The sequence below is a fragment of the Ovis aries genome, chromosome 6 (assembly GCF_016772045.2).
Source record: "Ovis aries strain OAR_USU_Benz2616 breed Rambouillet chromosome 6, ARS-UI_Ramb_v3.0, whole genome shotgun sequence".
Lineage (NCBI taxonomy): Eukaryota > Metazoa > Chordata > Mammalia > Artiodactyla > Bovidae > Ovis > Ovis aries.
In genome coordinates this window covers 24,530,941-24,553,390 of record NC_056059.1, presented here as the reverse complement: position 1 = coordinate 24,553,390, position 22,450 = coordinate 24,530,941, and the positions used below count along the sequence as shown (strand labels likewise).

General features: G+C 37.5%; 1 protein-coding gene across 2 annotated transcripts in view; it reads right to left on the bottom strand.

The window, feature by feature from the left end:
• EMCN (endomucin) overlaps positions 1–21,350 on the bottom strand; it is a 133,769-nt gene extending 112,419 nt beyond the window's left edge. For both annotated transcript variants that reach the window (XM_004009670.6, XM_012179619.5), the window contains exon 1: positions 21,137–21,350. In XM_004009670.6, the coding sequence (XP_004009719.1) occupies positions 21,137–21,206 (70 nt within the window). In that variant the 5' untranslated portion in view covers positions 21,207–21,350. The remainder of the gene's footprint in view (positions 1–21,136) is intronic.
• Positions 21,351–22,450: the final 1,100 nt, after the last annotated feature.

Here is a 22,450-nt window from a genome sequence, read left to right as displayed (position 1 = left end):
GCATTTTTCATAATGTACGCTGCACAGAAGTTAAATAAACATTGTGACAATATACAGCCTTGAAGTACTCCTTTCCGAGTTTGGAACCAGTCCGTTTTTCCACGTCCAGTTCTAACTGTTGCTTTTTGACATGCATACAGGTTCCTCAGGAGGCAGGTAAGGTGGTCTGGTATTCCCATCTCTTTAATAATTTTCCACAGTTTGTTGTGATTAACACACTTAAAGGCTTTGGTGTAGTCAATAAAGCAGAAGTAGATGTTTTCAAGTATACATATAACTCCTCCCTTTTGAACTTCTGTCTCATTCATGTCATTCTTGATCTTTTTTCCATTCCAAGGAGAAGAGGCTCTCTTTCAAAAAGACTCTCTCTCCCAGTCTCAATAGCTTTCTCAATTTCTTTTAACCTTATTTTTACTCTCAATCTTTTACTGATGTGAGTTTCCCTCTCTCTTTCTCTCAGTCCTTTTTTTTTTTCCTATCCTTTCCTCATCCAAACCAAGTACAAATAATGCCATGCAGAAAAATGTGGTGGGGATAATGTCTTTTATGTTGTGCACTCTGAGAAATATTGCCCATGGCAGAGAATTGGCTCTTCTCCATGCAAAGCAGATCTGTTCTAACAGCCTAGCTGAAAATTCCCAAAGGAGGTAAACATTAAGGAACAGAATTGGACATCTTCCTCCAGAATGAACGTATCTAGCAATAACAAAATGAAAATGAAGCAAGATAACTTGAGGCTAAACATACAGAAATTGCATGTTATAGTAGGATCATGCAATTGGAGATCTGAAAGAGAACTTCAGTACCATTTAGTCAAACTGCATCATTCTACAGATGGAGAAATGAAAGCATTGAGATATTGCTTGGCTCAGTCACGCAGTGAATTCATGGTCACTGGTGACTAAAACCAATGAGTTTTGGTTCAGAGGACAGTGCACCCCTCACGACTGCACAGATTTGGCCTGTGACACCAGCCAGAGTTCAATGAGAAGAAAGGATAAGAATAGTATTATATTCCAAGTATATAGACTTATATATAAAGTAGGCTTTCTTTTGCTTTCAATATTTCCCAGTATCAGGGTCTTTTCTAATGAAGAAAGCTTCTTTTCTGAAAATTAAAGGCAAAAGAAGAGGGCAGCAGAGGATGAGATGGCTAGGTAGCATCACCAATTCAATGGACATGAATCTGAGTAAATTCTGGGAGACAGTGAAGGATAAGGAAACCTTGCATGCTTCAGTCTATGGGGTTTCAAAGAGTCAGGCATGACTCAGGGATGGAACAACAACAAGCCTTTCCTTATGAAATATGCTCATAAATAGTATATACATTGTAGGATTTCTGTGTCTTTACTTGACAAAGTAAAAAGCTGTTAGTCCCATGTCAAGTGCCCTCAGAGCTTTTGATTATTTATTGATCAGTGATCATTTTAAAACCTAGGAATAACTGAATTATTGGATGACTTTACTTTTAAACTGGATTAGTTAGGACAAAGTTATTTATTCAGCATTCTGAATGATAACTTCAGAGATGGAAAAGTGAAATCTGAACTAGTGTGTCTTGAGTTTCTATAATTTTATAGTGGGGGTGAGGATAAGTCTGACCTAAATGATTCAGGATTACCTGATGAACAGTGCCCAGAATAATAGGTTATCAGTTTTTCTTGTGAGCAAGAAAAAGGAATGATTCAATACTTGCATTCAGATAATCACTCCATTCTTTTGTGATTTGGACAGACAATATAAACTAAAGGCAGGTGCTTTCTGCTATTTATACAACAGAAAGACAGCAGGTCAGCTTCATAAAGCAAATCAAACAAGTTCAGCCAACCAAGAGAGTATCCCAAAATGACACTCACAGCTTCTCCCCAACACAGGCCAAGGATAAAAAAAAAATACTGTCCTCCAGTCACTAAAAACAAATCCAGGAATGCCTTGGTATTTTCAACTCTGCTGATTTTTTAAGAAATATAGGTTTTCAAATTAAAGCAATAACAAGTTAGTAAGCATCACCCATGTGCCCAAAGACAGATATTCAGAAAAAAAAACATAATAAATAAATGCTATCTTGCTTCCAAGAGATCTATATTCTGTTGGGTTGTAATAAAGTCTACTAACAGGTTTTTACAGTCCTGGGTGTTCTTTGGAAGGACTGATGCTAAAGCTGAAACTCCAATACTTTGGCCACCTCATGTGAAGAGTTGACTCATTGGAAAAGACCCTGATGCCTGGGATTGGGGGCAGGAGGAGAAGGGGATGACAGAGGATGAGATGGCTGGATGGCATCACTGACTCGATGCACATGAGTGAACTCCAGGAGTTGGTGATGCACAGAGAGGCCTGGCGTGCTGCGATTCATGGGGTCGCAAAGAATCAGATACGACTGAGCGACTGAACTGAAATGAACAGAACTGAACAGGTTTTAAAGTAATAGATAGCACTGTCATTTTTCTTTCTTCTATTTTGCAAATCTGTAGAGTTTTAACTTTGATATAAAACTTGTACCCAATAAATGAGGCTGTTAGAAAATGAAAAATAAGGAAAAGCTTATTGACTCATATAATTTAATTATCTTCATCCCTTAATGCAATTACTATTACTAAACCTTTAAAGTAGTTGATTCTATGCATTTAAAAAGATGATTCTCACTTTTAAAACTGGATTTGCAGAGGTACAAAGATGTTGGAGGAGTAGGCGGATGTGGAGTACATCTCTCTCCATGGATACATCTCCTGATGTATACACCTTCCGACACAGAAGTGCATGCAGAACACCAGCTGAGAGTGGACAGCAGTACCTGACCAGTGGAAAAGAATATATAGAACCACGCCAAACTCGGTAGAACAAAGGAACTATGGGGAAAAACAGGAGTGTTAGTAGGATGGGACCTGGCCTCAGTGGGTGGGGAACTGAAGCAGGGGTCTGATCCCCACAAAGGGGCAATTGTCTGAGTTAGAGGAGAAACATTTAAGGCTGAGAGTGAAAAAACTGATCTGTGGCAGCCTAAATGGAATGAGAATCAGACAGTCCTTGCCACAGACATACATATCCCGGACAGGGACACAGGTCCCCTGGAAGGCACAGCAGCTGGGAGCTGGAGTTTAGGGATTGTGGAGCAATCCCAGGGTGAGGGCTGCTGTTGACTGCAGAGAGACAAATTGAGGGGATGTGAGGGAGGAGACAGTGGTGGGAAATGCCAGTGGAGGAAAGCCATGCAGACATGAAAGCAAGGCAATACTGCTGAGTCACATGTAAGGGGTGGAGCCATCACCATAGCCTCTCTCTCCCTACTCGCCAGCATCGGCAGGTGGAGAGGCTGGCCCATCAAACACGTGATGCACTGAACTACAGAGTAGGACCCTCCCCCAGGGTGCCCCTTAAAGTGCCTGAAGCACTGATCTACAAAATAGGACCCCAGCCTGGAGGGCCCCTCTATGTGCCTGATGTGCTGAACAACAGAGAAAGACCTCAGGCAAGGGAGCCCTCTAAGTGCCTGAATGGGCAGAGCTATGGAGAAAGATTGGTCAAAGAGGCCTTCTGATCACCAGCTACAAGAGGCTTGAAAAAAGACTGATAGGGCCATAACTCCTGTGGCGGAGTCAGTCTGTGTTCCTGCGCACTCAGCGCTACCAGGGTCCCCCCAAGTCAAGCAGTTGTGCCATCTTTACTCTCAACCCTCACTGGGGCAGAGCTGCCACACGGGAAAAAAAAACAAAAAACAAAAAACAAAAAAAGTCTTGGGTATATGTGCACAGGGTCACTTCGTTCATGTTCAACTCCTTGCGACTCTGTAGACTGTGGCCTGCCAGGCTTCTCTGTCAGAGAGGGGGCTCTCCAGGCAAGAATACTGGAGTGTATTGACCAATTCTGGCCGCCATACTCTTCTAGAGCACTGTATTTCCTGCTGCCCTAGCCTCCAATCCCCCTGAGTACCTGGTGCTGCCAGAACCCCTGCGACCCAAGCAGCTGCACCACCTCCTCGCCTGGCCCTCACAGGAGCAAACCCAAGTCCTCCAGGGCAGCCTCAGGAGCAAACCCTGGTGTCTGACCCACATGCAGAGGTGGACGTAAAACCACAATTGAAAGCCAGGGGGTGTGTGGCTAAGGAAGCAGACCCCAAACGTTCCTACTAGCTGTACAAGCTGCAGACTGTGTCTATGGAATATATAAAAGAACATTGAGAGCTCCCACAAAATAAAACGTGCTAGTTTTGATAGCTGCAGACGTTGGTGACAAGAACACACAGGAGTCAGACCAGATTAGAATCTGAGCTGCCTCCACAGCGGGTCCAGAGATCAGCACAGTGTTGGAGGGCATCCTAGGGAGGTGAGCTGGACTGTGACTCCCAGTGAGGGAAAGGACTCTGACAGCACTGACTCAAGAAAAACATTTATTATTTTTATTTTTTGTCTTATCCTGTAGATTCTTTTGGATTTGTCCCCCTTTCCCCACCCCCTCTGTTGTAGTTGTCAATTTTATTGGTACTAAGAAATCCTATTAAGCTTTTGAGCTTCCCTTTTTTTTTTTTTTTTTTTTTTTGCTTAGTCACAATTTTTACACTTCTTATAAACCTCTGCCTCTATGTTGGACTTTTGCAGTTCTGTGGAGTTTTCCTTTTTTTTTTCTATTTCTTTTTTTAATTTTAATTTTTTAAGCATACTATTATTTTTTCTACATTTATTCCTTTGTTTTCTTTTCCTACTGTTGTTTTCCCCTTGCAGTTAATCTTTAACATATATAAATCTTCTTTATCTACCTATATTTCACTTTGCATATCTATTCTTTCTTTTTTTCTCTCCTTTCCTCTCAATATATTTATTAGTTTTATTTCCATTGCTTTATTCTCCAATTGGCACCTTGCTTTAGTTTTGTTTTCCAGTTCGTGCTTTAGTTAGTTTTGTTCTTGTAGATATAATTTTTGGTTTCCTTTGTTCACTGGGTCAGTCTATTGTACTTCATTTTTGTTGGACTGTTTTGATTTTGATTATGGGTGTATATCTATCTGTGTACATTGAGTCACACTCTTTATTGTTGTTATAAACCTCTGCCTCTATGTTTGCAGTTCTGTGGAGTTTTCTTTTTTATCCTTTTTTTTCTCTTCCTTTTTTTCTTTTCTCTTTATAACTTTAATTTTTTAACCTTTTTTTTCTACATTTATTCTTTTGTTTTCCTTTCTTACTGTTCTTTTCCCCTTGCAGCTAATCTTTAATGTATATAAACCTTCTTTATCTACCTCTATTTAACTTTGGATATCTGTTCTTTCTTTCTTTTCTTTCCTCTCAACATATTTGTTAGATTGTTTTCATTGTTTTATTCCCCACTTGGCACGTTGTTTAGTTTTCTTTTCCAGTTTGTGCTTTAGTTAGTTTTGTTCTTAACTGGTAAATATAATTTTTTATTTCTTTACCTGGTCTACCTACAGCACTTTATTTCTGTTGGACTATTTTGACTTTGCTCATCAGTGTATAAGTGTATATTCCATTATTTTAATTACATTTACTTGATTTTGTAACTGCCATTTGTCTGGGGTTCATCTTTGGCTTCTCGTTTTTGGATATTTGTTTTAATCTCACTTAATACCATTACAAACCACTTGTGGAATCTTTGTTCCTGATCAGAGATCAAGCCTGAGCCTTTGGAGTTCAGTTCAGTTCAGCTGCTCAGTCGTGTCCGACTCTTTGTGACCCCATGAATTGCAGCATGCCAGGTCTCCCTGTTCATCACCATCTTCCAGAGTTCACTCAGACTCATGTCCATCGAGTGCGTGATGCCATCCAGCCACCTCATACTCTGTCATCCCCTTCTCTTCCTGCCCCCAATCCCTCCCAGCATCAGAGTCTTTTCCAATGAGTCAACTCTTCTCATGAGGTGGCCAAAGTACTGGAGTTTCAGCTTTAACATCATTCCTTCCAAAGAAATCCCAGGGTAGATCTCCTTCACAATGGACTGGTTGGATCTCCTTGCAGTCCAAGGGACTCTCAAGAGTCTTCTCCAACACCACAGTTCAAAAGCATCAATTCTTCGGTGCTCAGCTTTCTTCACAGTCCAACTCTCACATCCATATATGACCACAGGAAAAACCATAGCCTTGACTAGATGGACCTTAGCCGGCAAAATAATGTCTCTGGTTTTGAATATACTATCTAGGTAGGTCATAACTTTTCTTCCAAGGAGTAAGCGTCTTTTAATTTTGTGGCTGCAATCACCATCTGCAGTGATTTTGGAGCCCAAAAAAATAAAGTCTGACACTGTTTCTACTGTTTCCCCATCTATTTCCCATGAAGTGATGGGACCAGATGCCATGATCTTCGTTTTCTGAATGTTGAACTTTCAGCCAACTTTTTCACTCTCCTCTTTCACTTTCATCAAGAAGCTTTTTAGCTCTTCTTTACTTTCTGCCATAAGGGTGGTGTCATCTGCATATCTGAGGTTATTGATATTTCTCCCAGCAATCTTGATTCCAGCTTGTGTTTCTTCCAGTCCAACGTTTCTCATGATGTACTCTGCATAGAAGTTCAATAAGCAGGGTGACAATATACAGCCTTGACGTACTCCTTTTCCTATTTGGAACCAATCTGTTGTTCCATGTCCAGTTCTAACTGTTGCTTCCTGACCTGCATACAAATTTCTCAAGAGGCAGGTTAGGTGGTCTGGTATTCCCATCTCTTTCAGAATTTTGTACAGTTTATTGTGATCCACACAGTCAAAGGCTTTGGCCTAGTCAATAAAGCAGAAATAGATGTTTTCTGGAACTCTCTTGCTTTTTCCATGATCCAGCGGATGTTGGCAGTTCGATCTCTGGTTCCTCTGCCTTTTCTAAAACCAGCTTGAACATCAGGGAGTTCATGTTTTATGTATTGCTGAAGCCTGGCTTGGAGAATTCTGAGCATTAGTTTAGCCTTTGGAGTAGAAGCACTGATTCCAAGATCCAAGACTACCAGAGAACTAACCCTAGGGAGTAGCAATTAGTGAGAACTCCCACAAAGGAAACCACTTGAATACAAAACCTGGCATCATCCAACCACAAGTAGCATCCTGTGCAGGATGCCTCACCTAGACAACACACAAAACAAAAATACAAACCCAGTCTTCAGCAGACAGGATTACAACTCAGCCTTGCCCATCAGAGGAAAAACAAACAAACAAACAAAAACAACACATGTCTCACCCTATAAAAAGCTTACACAAACCACTGTGCTAACCTTAGGAGAGTCGAAACCAAAAGGAAGAAAGAATTCAACCTTCTTCAAGGAAAGAATTCAACTTTCATTGAAGCCTGGGAAAAGGAGATCTCAAACACATTAAGTTAAAAAACAAATAATGAAAAGACTGAGAAACAGTACACAAATGAAGGAACAAACTAGAAAGACAGAATTCCAAATGAATGAAGAGGAAATAGGCAGACTATCTGACAAATAATTCAGAATAATGATAGTAAAGATGATCAAAAACCTTGAGAGAAAAATGGAGAAAATGCAAGAATCAATTAACAAACATCTAGAAGAATTAAAGAATAAACATACAGAGAAAAACAACATAATCACTGAAATAAAAAATACTCTAGAAGGAATCAATAGAAGAATATCTGAAGCAGAAGAACAAATCAGTGAGCTGGAAGATAAAATGGTGGAAATAACTTCTGAAGAGCAGAATAAAGTAGAAAGAATGAAAAGAACTTAGGATAGTCTCAGAGACTTCTGGGAGTATATCAAACATGCCAACATTCGAATTATAGGGGTCCCAGAAAAAGAAGAGAAGAAAGTATCTGAGAAAACTTTTGAAGAGATTATAGTTGAAAATATCCCTAACATGGAAAAGGAAATAGTCAATCAAGTCCAAGAGGCACGAAGAGTCCCATACAGGATAAACCCAAGGAGAAACACCCCAAGACACATACTAATCAAACTAACAAAGACTAAACACAAAGAAAGATTATTAAAAGCAGCAAGGAGAAGCAACAAGTAACATACAAGGGAAACCCCATTCACTTAACAGCTGATCTTTCAGCAGAAACTCTGCAGGCCAGAATGGAGTGGCAGGATATATTTACAGTACTGAAAGGGAAAAATCTACAGCCAAGATTACTATATCCAGCAAGGATCTCATTCAAAATTGATGGAGAAATAAAAAGCTTTTCAGACAAGAAAAAGCTAAAACAATTCAGTACCACCAAACCAGCTTTACAACAAACGTTAAAGGGACTTACATAGTCAAGAAATACAAGAAAAGGAAAAGATCTATAAAATCAACCCTAAACAATTAAGAAAATGTAAACAGATTAAATGCTCCAATCAAAAGACACAGACTGGCTAAATGGATACAAAAACAAGACCAATATATATGCTGTCTACAAGAAACCCACTTCAGACCTAAAGACACATTTAGACCGAAAGTGAGAGGATGGAAAATATATTCCATGCAAATGGAAAGCAAAAGAAAGCTGGAGTAGCAATCTTCATATCAGACAAAATAGACCTTAAAATAAAGAATATTACAAGAGATAAGGAAGGACACTACATAAGGATCAAGGAACGAATTCAAGAGGAAGATATAGCAATTGTAAATATTTATGCATCCAACATAGAAAACCCTCGATACATAAGACAAACACAAACAGACATAAAAGGAGAAATTGACAGTAACGTAATAATTGTAGGAGACTTTAACACCCCACTCACACCAATGGACAGATCACCAAAACAGAAAATTAATAACTAAACACAAGTCTTAAATGATACTTAGATGAGATGGATCTCATTGATATCTTCAGGACATTCCATCTAAATGCAGAAGAATACACCTTCTTCTCAAATGCACATGGAACATTCTCCAGAATAGACTACATCTTGTGTCACAAATCAAAACTCAGTAAATTTAAGAAAATTGAAATCATATCAAGCATCTTCTCTGACCACAGTGCTATGAGACTAGATAACAATTACAAGAGAAAAACTGTAAGAAACATAGACACATGGAGATTAAATAACACATTTCTAAATAACCAACAGGTTACTGAAAAAAATCAAAAAGGAAATCAAAAAGTTTCTAGAAACGAATAACAATGGAAACATGACAACCCAGCAAAAGTAGTTCTAAGAGCAATACAATCCTACCTCAAGAAACAAGAAAAATACTTAATAGACAACCTAAATTTACATCTAAAATAACTGGAAAAAATAAGAAAAAAAATAGCAGAAGGAAAGAAATCATAAAGACCTGAGCAGAAATAAATGAAAAAGAAAAGAAGCATAGTAGATTAATAAAACTAAAAGCTGGTTCTTTAAGAAGATAAACAAAATTGACAAGCCTTTAGCCAGGCTCATCAAGGAAAAAAAGAGAGAAGAATCAAGTCAACAAAATTAGAAATGAAAAAGGGGAGGTTACAACAGACAATACAGAAATACAAAGGATTATAAGAGACTGTTATGAACAACTATATGGCAATAAAATAGATAACCTGGAAGAAATGGACAGATTCTTAGAAAAGCTCAAATTTCCAAGACTAAACCAGGAAGAAATAGAAATTATGGACAACCCATTTACAAGCACTGAAATTGAAGCTACGATTAAAAAATAAATAAATAAATCTCCCAAAAAACAAAAGCCCAGGATCAGATGGCTTCACAGGAGAATTCTATCAAACATTTAGAGAAGTGCGAATGCCTATCCTTCAATACTCTTTTTAAAAATTGCAGAGGAATGAACACTTCCAAACTCATTCTAAGAGGCCACCATTACCCTGATATCAAAAGCAGACAAAGACACCAGAAAAAAAAAAAAAGAAAGAAAGAAAGAAAGACGGAAAGAAAGAAAACTACAGGCCAATATCAATGATGAATGAAGATGTAAAAATCCTCAACAAACATTTAGCAAACACAATTCAGCAACACATCAAAAAGCTCATACACCATGATCAAGTTGAGTTTATTCCAGGGATGCAAGGATTCTTCAATATACACAAATCAAACAATATGCTATACCATATTAACAAATTGAAAGATAAAAACCATATGATAATAGATGCAGAAAAAGCCTTTGACAAAGTTCAGCACCCATTTATGATTAAAACTCTTTAAAAAAATGGGCATAGAAGGAACCTACCTCAACATACTAAGGGCCATATATGATAAGCCTACAGAAAACATTATTCTCAATGGTGAAAAACTGAAAGTATTCCCCCTAAGATCAGGAACAAGTCAATGGTGCCCACTTTCACCACTATTATTCAACATAGCTCTGGAAGTCCTAGCTACAGCAATAAGAGATGAAAAAGAAATAAAATGAATCCAGGTTGGAAAAGTAGAAGTAAAGCTCTCACTGTTTGCAGATGACATGATAGAGTACATAGGAAACCCTAAAGATACTATCAGACAATTACTAGAGCTAATCAGTGAATTAAGCAAAATTTCAGGATACAAAATCAATATAAATAAATCACTTGCATTTCTATATACTAACAATGAAAAATCAAAAAGAGAAATTAAGGAATAAATCTCATTCAACATTGCAACAAAGATTAAATATCAAGGAAGAAACTTACCTAAGGAAACAAAAGAACTGTACACAGAAAATTATCAGACCCCAATGAAAGAAATCAAAGATGACATAAACAGATAGGGAGATATATATTCTATGTTCCTGGATAGAAAGAATCAATATTGTGGAAATGACTATACTACCAAATGCAATCTACAGATTCAATGTGATCCCTATCAAATTACCAACAGCATGTTTCACAGAACTATAACAAAAAATTTTACAATTCATATGGAAACATAAAAGATCCCAAATAGACAAAGCAGTCTTGAGAAAGAAGAATGGAGCTGGAGGAATCAACCGTCCTGACTTTAGATTATACTACAAAGCTACAGTCATCAAGACAGTATGGTACTGGCACAAAGGCAGAAATATAAACAAATGGAACAAGATAGGAAGTCCAGAAATAAACCCATGTATCTATGGGTACCTTATTTTTGACAAAGGTGGCAACAATATGCAATGGGGCAAAGACAGCCTCTTCAAAAAATGGTGCTGGGAAAACTGGACAGCCATATGTAAAAGAATGAAATTAGAACACTTCCTAACACCATACACAAAAATAAACTCAAAATTTAGGATTAAAGACCTAAATGTAAGACCAGAAACTATAAAACTCTTAGAGGAAAACAGAGGCAGAACACTTGATGACATAAAACAAAGCATGATTCTCTGTGATCCATCTTCTAGTTTTTGAGTTATGGGAATAAAAACAAAAGTAAACAAGTGGGACCTGATTAAACTTAAAAGCTTTTGCACAGCAAAGAAAACTATAAGCAAGATGAAAAGACAACCCCCAGAATAGGAGAAAATAATAGCAAATGAAACAACTGACAAAAGATTAATTTCCAAAATATACAAGCAGCTCATACAACTCAATACCAGAAAATGAACAACCCAATCAAAAAGTGGGGAAAACACCTAAACAGACATTTCTCCAAATAAGACATACAGATGGTTAACAAAGACATTAAAAGATGCTCAACAGTGCTCATTATTAGAGAAATGCAAATCAAAACTACAATGAGATATCATCTCATACCAGTCAGAATGGCCATTATCAAAAAGTCTACAAACAGTAAATACTGGAGAGGGTGTGGAGAAAAGAACACTTTTGCACTCTTGGTGGGAATGTAAATTGATACAGCCACTATGGAAGACAGAATGGAGATCCCTTAAAAATCTAGGAATAAATCCACCATATGACCCAGCAATCCCACTCCTAGGCATATACCCTGAGGAAACCAAAACTGAAAAGGACACATATCCCATTTTTCATTACAGCACTATTTACAATAGCTAGAACATGGAAGCAACATAGATGTCCATCAACAGATGAATGGATAAAGAAATGTGGTACTTATTCACAATGGAATATTACTCAGCCATGAAAAAGGAAAATATTTGAATCAGTTCTAATGAGGTGGATGAACCTAGGACCTATTATACAGAGTGAAATAAGTCAGAAAGAGAAAGATAAAAATTGTATTCCAATGCATATATACAGAATCTAGAAAAATGGTACCGATGAATTTATTTACAGGGAAACAATGGAGAAACTGACATAGAGAACAGACTTATGGACATGGGGAGAGGGGAGGAGAGGGTGAGATGTATGGAAAGTGTAACATGGAAACTTACACCACCATATGTAAAATAGATAGCCAATGGGAATTTGCTGTATATCTCAGAAACTCAAATAGGGGCTCTGTATCAACCAGAGGGGTAGAATGGAAAGGGAGATGGGAGGGAGGATCAAAAGGGAGGTGACATGCATATACCTATGGATTGATGTTGCGGTTTGACAGAAAACAGCAAAATTCTGTAAAGCAATTATCCTTCAGTAAAAAATAAATTACAAGAAAATTAAAGGGAAAAAACCCACTGAATTTTTGGAAGGAGGGATAAATAGGGGATGTCTCATTGTGGGATAGAGGGATAGTCACAATAGCCTTGAGCTGACAAGTGCAGGAGTGGCCTCAGCTCCCCAGGGTAAGTGTCTGAGAGTTCAGTATCTATGTCCTGACACTTTCTAAATTCCCTGGAGGGCTGACTTCACGGTTCAAACCACACATATACAAACACGCAAACATATGCACATAAAATCATTTCTTTTTCCACTTTAGTTAAAAATAAGTTCAATGTGTGATACAAATGATTTCCTGTGTTTTGTGTGTGTGAGTTTTATAACTTGGGTATGATTTCAACACATGGTAATTCAAATGTGTAGCAGCCATAAACATATTTAAAGATACATGATTCAAACAGTCATAATGGGTTGGCAGTTAAAGGCCCAGCCAGTTAGAAAGAATTCTCAAATTTATGAAATGTGTTCTTCATCTGTTGATTCCATGAGTTAAATATTAGGTGGCATATTAATAACTAAATTTTAATAGTGAGTTATGACCTACAGAGCATCTAAAATAGGTTTTCCACTTAGCATTTAACACCAGTATTCTGTCAGAATGATTGTTTTTCTCATTTTTAGATATAGAAACTGAGGATAACAAGCATATAGGATCTTGGCTGACCTTAGCATACTAAGAAGCTGGATCCAAAGTTGGTTTTCACATTAAGACCAAAGTTCCTTCCACTAACATATCCCACCTCTCAGAGTAAGCAATGCTCAATACTTTAGGACAGGAAATCATATTTGAGAAAGTTGACAATCTCAGTCTGAAAAGTTAGAATTTTCATTAAATACATATACAATTTTACTTATTAATTTGAGTGATTAGTTTATACACAGAGTTAAATAACTTACAAACCTTAAAGGGATACTAGATAATACACCAGTTTGTATATGTCAAATTGTACCTGTATATAATATGGTTAAGAACATAACTGGCAATCATATTCCAATCCAACATCAGTTTCATTGTGAAAAATTTTTATGTGCTGATTTTTCTCTTTGTGAGAATCCACACTCTAATTATTTAAATATCTGCTGATCCTAGATTGAAATCAACTTGGCAATGAAGTAGTTTATCTAAGGAATGGGATATTATAAACTGTAGGATTCTGAGTTCTCAAGTTCAGCAAAACATAGAGTCACTATACACTGGAATACTATTCTTGGTGTTTATGTATATTACCTCCCATGATCTTTCTAATGTCCCCATGAGGTAAGACTGTATTCATCCATGTTTTATAGCTGAAAAAGTTGAAGGTTAAGTAACTTGCCCAAGTTCACACAGAAAGTGGCAGAGCTGGAATTTGAATCCAGACTGTCTGGCTCCAGAAGAATTATAAATGTGACATTAGGTAATTAATTACCAATAGTTATTTCCTTTTCACTTCTTTCTTTCTCTTTTAAGTCCTATATTAGCTTCACTGACATTTATATTAGAACAAAGAACATTTTTTTTCAACCAACACAATAGTGGGTAGGTAGGGAAATGCCTAAAATTTCTTTCAACTCAACCATTAAAAATTAATTAAATTCAGGATATTCAGAGGCTAATTATCACTAAGTAGAAACTCACTCATTGCATTGCAGTCTTAGTTTAACGTTTACAGGTCCTGGAGGTGCTTTGAGAGGCAGCAGTGCTTCTAAGTTACTCAAGTAGTGAGTCTCTACCCTTAAACTTTTCAGTTAGAAAAACTCAACTTATTGCAGTTCCATTACACTGGAGGACAGCAAGCTAGAAGGGAAATTTTGAAGAACAATGTTCTCTGATTTTAAGCACTATCACTCTATCATAACTTTAACTCTCTCCAAGCCTCAGTGTTATAATCAGTAAAATGGAAATGATAAAATAAGCCTTGAAATGTGATAGAAGGCATATAAAGTGCCAGCCACCACAAACAGTAGATGTCAGTAGATGTTGTGACAATATTTATCTGGGTTAACTTAGACCAGACCCAGTTGTGATCACCATTCTCCGGGTTTTGACACAACTAATTTAGGTTGGAGCCAGAATATGACTGATTAAACAGAATAAAAATCACTTTACATTTCAGATGAAAGTGAAAGTGTTAGTCACTCAGTTGTGTCCAACTCTTTGTGACCCCACAGACTCCAGGCTCCTCTGTCCATGGAATTCTCCAGGCAAGAATACTGGAGTGGGTAGCCACATTTCAGAAGAGCAGAACATTATGAGTAAAATCAATGTCATTGACATTTTGACTATCGACCTTACAATATAATTCATTACTGACTCTATACAGACAGATGATTGCCTTAGAAAAGGACCTGCTTGGAATACTGTTTAACTTATTCAACAAAAGTTTTTAGATTTTTTTTTTTCTTGAAGTGAAGAGGACGAAAGGTAGTGAATATCAACTAGAGTATCAGAGAAATTCTAGTATAATTTATATATATTATCATCCAAGCCAAAATGTTCCCATCAAAAAATTATAAATCCTGGCTTTCTGAAAAAGCAGAGCCAAACAAGGGTTTGTGTACAATTTGTAGAGGAAAGTAATCTCAGGAAAAGGAGCAGAGAACTAAAATAGTGAAACTGGAGCAGCCATAGGAAAGAAAAGCATTCACTGGTCCCATTCTTCTTTTTGGCAAAGGCTAGAGTGCTAAGGCTCTTTTATACATCTAGCTCAGATACACAACCGTGCCAGGCAGGGTTCTGTAAGAGAAGCATGCCTTAGGATCAGAACAACAGCGGGCAGGAAAGCAAGAGATATTCATGTGAGACGAGATACTGTCAGGCTACACCTGACAGGTTGCCATAGCAATGGTTAGACTAAACACATCCCGAGAGGATGTAGGTGGCTGCTTCTATTTAGAGACTGGTTATGATTATCCCTACTGATATGTCATGCCACAAGACACAAAATCTCTATTGATGTTTAGAAAACGCCTTTTTTATGGTGGCTGAAATTGTGGAATCATATAGTGGCCTCTCTAAATGTAACTGACATCACTAATGTTTCCCATGCTACTGCTGATATGTGTGCAACGGTAGCAAAAAGATCTTATTTGTCAACTAAAAGAACGTCTTTAAACACTCAACAGGCATTATTATCCTAGCCTGATAGAGCTATAGTGACCCACAGGAATTCAGCAACAGGAAAGGAGACACTCATTACACAGGAAATGAATGGAATGTCGCTTAGAGTAAATTCCTGCTTCGACATTCAGTGTTTAGAAAAGCATATCTCAAATTGTTCTCAAAGGTGAAGAGGAAGTTGGAAAGTAATGACCAAGACAAAAAGAATATAAAGAACTTGGATTAGACAATTATTCGCAAGTTAAAGTATTTCCCTGAAGCTTGAACTCCAACTTCATCAATGAAAAGGAAAGGATGGGCAATTATCCAGTAAATTAGAAGCTCTCTGAAACCTTCAAATGTTTATCTTTTTTTCCCTCAGTATACAAATAATTATGATCAGCAAGATAAAACTGCCAGACAATTTGCTGACAACTGTTATGAATCTCTTGGAAATAAAAATTCTAGAATGACCACTTCTATTTTTAGACAGAGATCATCGATTTAAAAAAAAAAAAGTGGAGTAAAGAAAAAATGCAAAATAAATGGCTAGGAAACTGAAAACTTTTCCCATTGAATTTGATTCCACACTGGTTCACTCTTTTTACAAGAGGTCACCCATCTCAGGTAAGTTCTATTGGTAAGTGTCTAGGAGGAAGTAATAAGTACGATAATCTGCTCTGAAGTAACTCAGATGTTACCTAAAATAACATATGAATTAATGATGTATGATATTTATTTGATTTTCTTCCAAATTCTCTTTTGTGAGCTTTGCTTTAAGGAAAAAAAGCCATTTTGTATTTTTGAGAAGTGAGAAGCAAGGTTTCTCCTTAAATATCTATAACTTTAAGAAAATATTACATAAAATATTTGACATCCAAAAAAGACATGAAACATTCAATTGACCAAAAACTTCATTTGGGTTTTTCTATAACATCTTACAGAAAAATCCAAATGAAGTTTTTGGCCTACCCAATAGAATCAGTTCTATTTAGATATCCTTTCTCCCAATGATTATGGTCAGAGTAGCTTATCCTTCCAGATTTGCTGTAAATTACTATTAGCTGATACTAGGTCGTCTACCTATCCCTATCATCTCCTCTGCTACAGTTTGGAAATGACTTACTTTCATAAGAAGCCCCTTTCCTTATATTTGGTGCTCACTTCTATAGCCAGGAATCAAAATAATCCACTTGTTTTCATGTTATGGTCTGTGATTCATATCTGTCCATAACCTTTTCACAAGGATAAGATGTGTGGTTAATTGCTCAGTCATGTCTGACTATGGGACCCCATAGACTATAGCCCGCCAAGCTCCTCTGTCCCTGGGGATTCTCCAGGCAAGAATACTGGAATGGGTTGCTATGCCCTCCTCCAAGGGAATCTGCCCTACCCAGGGATCAAACCTAGGTATCCCGCATTGCAGGCAGATTCTTTGCCATCTGAGCCACTAGGAAGCCCTTTTACAAAGATAAGGTTGTAAACAATAAGTGATTATCAGATGAAGACATTAAAAATAAGAAAAAAGAATAATATATCATGCATTTAGGTATTCATTCAGCTTCTCATATCCTTATTATGTTTAGAACTTTTACTACACAAGTTATAATAATAATGACCTTTACTTTCAAGGTGCTTATAGTCTGGTAGAGGAGATATGTACACAAATGACTATGAAAATAAGTGCCACAAGTCAGTTATAAATATCAACATTCAGAAGAGAAACAAATTGCTTCTCTATGTTGCTCATCTTCCACTGGGCAGGACAAGACTAAAAACTCTTGGGAAACAAGTGTAAAGAACACTCATTTCTCACCATCGCCTCCAGGCACAGGTGGGCAACTATGCACCAGACAAATTTAATCTATCCTTGGCCACCTCTAGTTGAGTATTTCATCAGGATTTCAGACTCACCATGTCCAAAATCAAATTCACCTAAACTATTTCCTCCTATCTTTTCCCAGCCCTGGTGCCAATCTATTTCCCAATTTCTGTTATTCAAATAACATTCTCTTTATATTTCAGTGATTTTTTCTCATAATCAGTCAATAATATGTCAGATCACAAACTGTCTACCTCCTTAAAGCTCTTCATTGACCCTTCTTTTCATTTTATTGATTTGTAATACCATTTGCACCATTTTCTTTAGTTCTTCTTTATCTTGACAATAATAGTCTAATCTTTATCCTGCTGACATAATTCTCATGCTCAAACACATTTAGAGTCTTCAAAATAGTTAACTATCTGAGTCAATGTTTCCAACCTTGGCATTCAACATATTCTGAGACTGTATTTCCAACACATAACCTCTGTTCAACCTGTCACCTCCTAATATTTCTAGACTAGAACATAGTGCTTTAAAGTTCCGACTCAAGAAATTTCATCCATCCAGGATCTCCAGTTTTTCAAGTTTCAAAGTTTATCATAATTTCCATTTTTATGTGAAGGCTTTGTTGATATTCCTACACTCCAAACTAAGCTAGTTGTAAATTCTCCATAAACATTATTTACAACTTAAGACTTCTGATATAATCAAACTTATAAATTGCGGTTAGAGTTAGGGTTGGAGGATGAGCCAACTATTTGACTCATCCTCCTCTTCCCCACTTCTAGGGCAATAATTGAGTCTTATTGATCTCTATAAACCCCAGCATCTAGCATAGGATCTGGCTTTTAGTGCATTCAATCTGTTTTTTCCCCATGAAATAGAATGTTCAACCCCTAACAAATAAATTTCAACAAGCAGTTAAATTCATCTTCAGACACCAATAATGTGATGTTCGCTCTGCTTGCAAAAGCCTTAAACATTTTAATATTTCCTAAGTTAATGCAAAGTTCAAAGAGGCAAATGACACTTGAAAAATAAATTACTTCCAGGGCCTCCTTTTTCTTGGAATCCTTCTTCACTTAATTTTTCTCATTCCTGACAGTCAAAAACTCATCAATCTAGACTTAAAAGCCAGAGGAGCTTAAAAGCCACTGTAGGGGTCTGTTCAGTTTTAAATACAATTTAGAAAACCTTGAGAAAGAATGACAGTTCCTTTTCAGGAAGCTCCCATACATATTTCAATAGAACAGCTCTCCAAATTAGAGATTGTAAAATATTATACCACCAACGAAGTAATAGAAAAAGTCACTCACTGCCATGCAGAAAGATTTCCTTGATTTTCACAAAGAGTACAAAAGACTATATTGTATTTATTTAAATCTGAGACTGACAAAAAAATCAGAAAGAAAAAGAAAAGTAGTCAATTTCTCTGAAAGATCATTATTTGGAATGGGATAAATTACCATGCAAAAAAAAAAATTACCATGCCAAAAAAAACCCCCCAAAAAACATGGACCTTCTTGACAACTTGTGAATTTAAGGCAGATGAAATGCCTCCCTCTGTACCCCTATAATCAACTCTGCTGATGAAATATGTTAAGTATTCTAAGCTTGGGGAACATGTAAAGCTTTGAAATCAATGTGTTTCCGGTACAGGGGATTAGGAAAAGAACTTAATAAATCAGCTTAGGAAATGCTTCATTTCCTGTACCATATCTGGGAAGGAAAACATAAAACAGGCAGAACCAGGTGCAGCAAAATCATATAAGTGGATGGGAAAATCTCTTCCAATCCCTTCTGGACTTCACTCAGCTGGTCAATTTATGCTCTCTGGAGCTAGTGCTTCTTTTTCTAGAATAAATGGGGTAGATTTTACAGACACTTGCCTTAAATTAACAAAGGCTCATTGACAGAGGCTGAAGCAGATAGTCATTATGTAACTGTTGTCTCTGCTCAAATGAGAAATTATTTTAGTTGGGTTAAAATTTCCTTAGAAAGAAGATACTACTAGCAGAGAGGTTGGTACCATTGCCAGTGAGCTAACAGACCTTGGTATTTTCTTAACATGACCATACCAGAAAAAGAAAAAAAAACCTGCCAGGTCATCTCTGGGTTATCCTTCACATTTCCATCCTTCTTGCAGTCAGGTTTTGCAGCCTGCTTCTATGGATTCTATTCCAATTTGCTTTCAGAAAGACATGTAATCCATTCAGAGTTTAACAATGCAAGGGACGTGGTGTACTTATTGATGCTTGCAGACCTGGGATGGCAAGAAGCTGAACTCAGACATTCAGAATTTACGTTGACCTGACACGTGTTTATGAGCAGTGTTTCTCATAGCACCGATTCTGATCAATCTCTCCCATGCAAACTGCAGGGTTATTTATAAGCTAGTGCATTGATTCCTGTGTCACCTCATGAATAATTTTTGTTCAGAAAAAATCAGAACTTTGTAAATCATCTAAGCTAAATTTTGGTCTTGATACCCACTGCAACTTAAATCTGGAAGCTCCCAGATGGGCTGTAATCAATTGTATATGATTTTGTAGTGTTTGGATATTTGTCCTAAATGTATACACATATTTTGAGAAATTAAAGATAAATATTGTTCAAGAAGGAGTGTGTTTATTTTTTCTTACATGATCACTGCAAATTGGAAATTTGTAATCAGTGGAATTTTGAAAAAAGCACATGAAAATAAAATTAGGGGCTGTGCTGGTAGCTGAGATGGTAAACAATCCACCTGCAATGTGGGAGACCTGTGTTCAATCCCTGGGTTAGGAAGATCTCCTAGAGGAGGGCATGGGAAAATAAAATTAGAATTGAGGTGTTTTTTTTTTTTTTTTTTTCCCCAGGGCTCCTCAGAGTCAGAATTAATGTGTCCCAACTGTGTTCTTTTATGATAACATTTTGTATTTTGGTTTTTGCACTTATTAAATCTGTCTTGTGTTAGAATTACATGTTTATTTCTCCCAGTGGTGTATTTACCACTGTGGGCAAGGACAATGTCTTACTCATTTTTGCATACCTTGTACTGCTGAGTACATGGTGGGAGCCTAATAAATATTGACTAAATTTAATTACTTACAGTAAATCTCTCCAGAAAGGTTAAAAGTCAAATGTAATCATTTCTTGCAACTGGTTATTAATATAGTCAGGGCTTATATAGGTGCATATATATATTCTTTAAGTCTCAGAACCTGCAGTCAATCAGTAGGATTTTTATGTCTATAAATTTCCTGCAATGTTATGCAAAATATTGTACATACTTGTGTAGATATGTGCTATACACTTTAATCAAGTGACTCTCCTCCTTTCTCACCCTCCCCTCTCAAGATATTAAGATTCACTTCCCCAGGGGGCTTTATCCAACCTCTCATTTTATCAGAGCCAGAAAATAGTTGGGACAAATAATTGGCCAGCAACTGCAACACAACATTTCTGATTATTACAGCCTTTCACCATACATGACAACCTTCTTATATCTAGACTTACATCTGAAAAGAGAACATTTTTTAGAAATCCATTTTTAACCAGCATATGATTCTCAGATTGTGACTTTCCAAAAAGGCTACTGCACATTCCCAGCACCTTTAGGATGCCATGGAACACACCGCAGCAAACGCTTTCCTTCAGCGAAATCAAGCATCCTCTCTGTGGTGCCTTTTCCGTGCACTCTCCAGCCACACGCACACGCACATGCTCAGCTCAGCAAATGCACTGCTGCATATGCATTTCAGGGCAAACTCCCTTAAGGTAAACTGAGGCTCAAAGCATCTGACAGGTGGTTTCTAATCCACACCATCAGAAAAACAAGAGAAAACGGTACCTGGGTTTTGCTCAGCGCTAGAAATATTGGACAGAAGAAGACAAAAGATGGTGCCTTGAAGCAGCTTCATAGTGCCCGAGGATGGTCACAGCGGCTCCTCTCTCCAGAGTCAGGCAGGGACAACACCCTCCCAGCCTGGCAGTGCCTTAGCAAATGGAAAAGGTGTGCTGGATGTGAACAGCTACTGCCCATTCCTACTTATTTCGGAGGCTCTGATAAAGAACGGGAGGAAATGCACACACTCCCTTTGGGAGTTCAACAGAGAGGAGATTTATTGTTTCAGCCCCTTACAGGAACTCTTTTTTTTTTTCCCCTTCCTTTGGCAGCCACTTGTGTTTTTGTTACTACATTATTTTGTTCTTCTTCAACAAAAAGGTCAGGACGGGTTTTGAACAGAAAGAGATCTTTCTTGAGAATGGATCATACAGGCTTTCTAACTTTTGTTTTGAAAGTGTGTTTTGGAGTGATTATAAAGAGGCCTCATTAAACAGTGACTCGGTTTGGATAAAGAGGCTTTAACCGCCTGAGGGTTAAATTTTAAAGCAGAATTCACAAGGAATCGACTTCTCTTTTTCCAGCTTGAAAGCCAAATTAATAAAGACCACCTTTTGGAAAGAAAGAAAGTGAAGTCGCTCTGTTATGTCTGACTCTTTGTGACCCTGTGGACTGTAGCCCACCAGGCTCTTCCGTCCATGGGATTCTCCAGGCAAGAATAGTGGAGTGGGTTGCCATTTCCTTCTCCAGAAGATCTTCCCAACTCAGGGATCAAACCAGGTCTCCCGCATTGCAGGCAGATGCTTTAACCTCTGAGCCACCAGGGAAGCCCACCTTCTGGAGATAAGTGCAAAACTTTATGAAAGTAGATCATGCTCTGAGTAAGGGAAAAGACTTCTTATTTAATGGCCAAGGAAGTTCTTCAGGATATTTCTCATAGAATTAAGTAAAATCATGTGAATGCCCACAGGTCATTCCTAGTCTTATTGTTGGAATCTGATGAAGGAAAAGGAAAAATTACTTATAATACTCCACAGATACTCTTCTCTAGGAAATGTGATTGAAAAGGCACTGCTGGGGTGGGTAGAATCCTCTTGTAACACATCAGTGAGGTTGAGAGAGATGGAGTCCTTGGACCAGAATACCAATCAGGCAAAATCTTCAGTGTATCAGGGAACTCTTTGATGTTAGCAGCAATTGATTAAAACATGTAATGCAGCCACAGTCTTGGCTAAAATCCCTGTGTGTGCCAAGTAATTCTACACTTCTCCCCAGTCACAGGCTGCACATCTAATCTCAGCCAATCATCCTTTTATATAC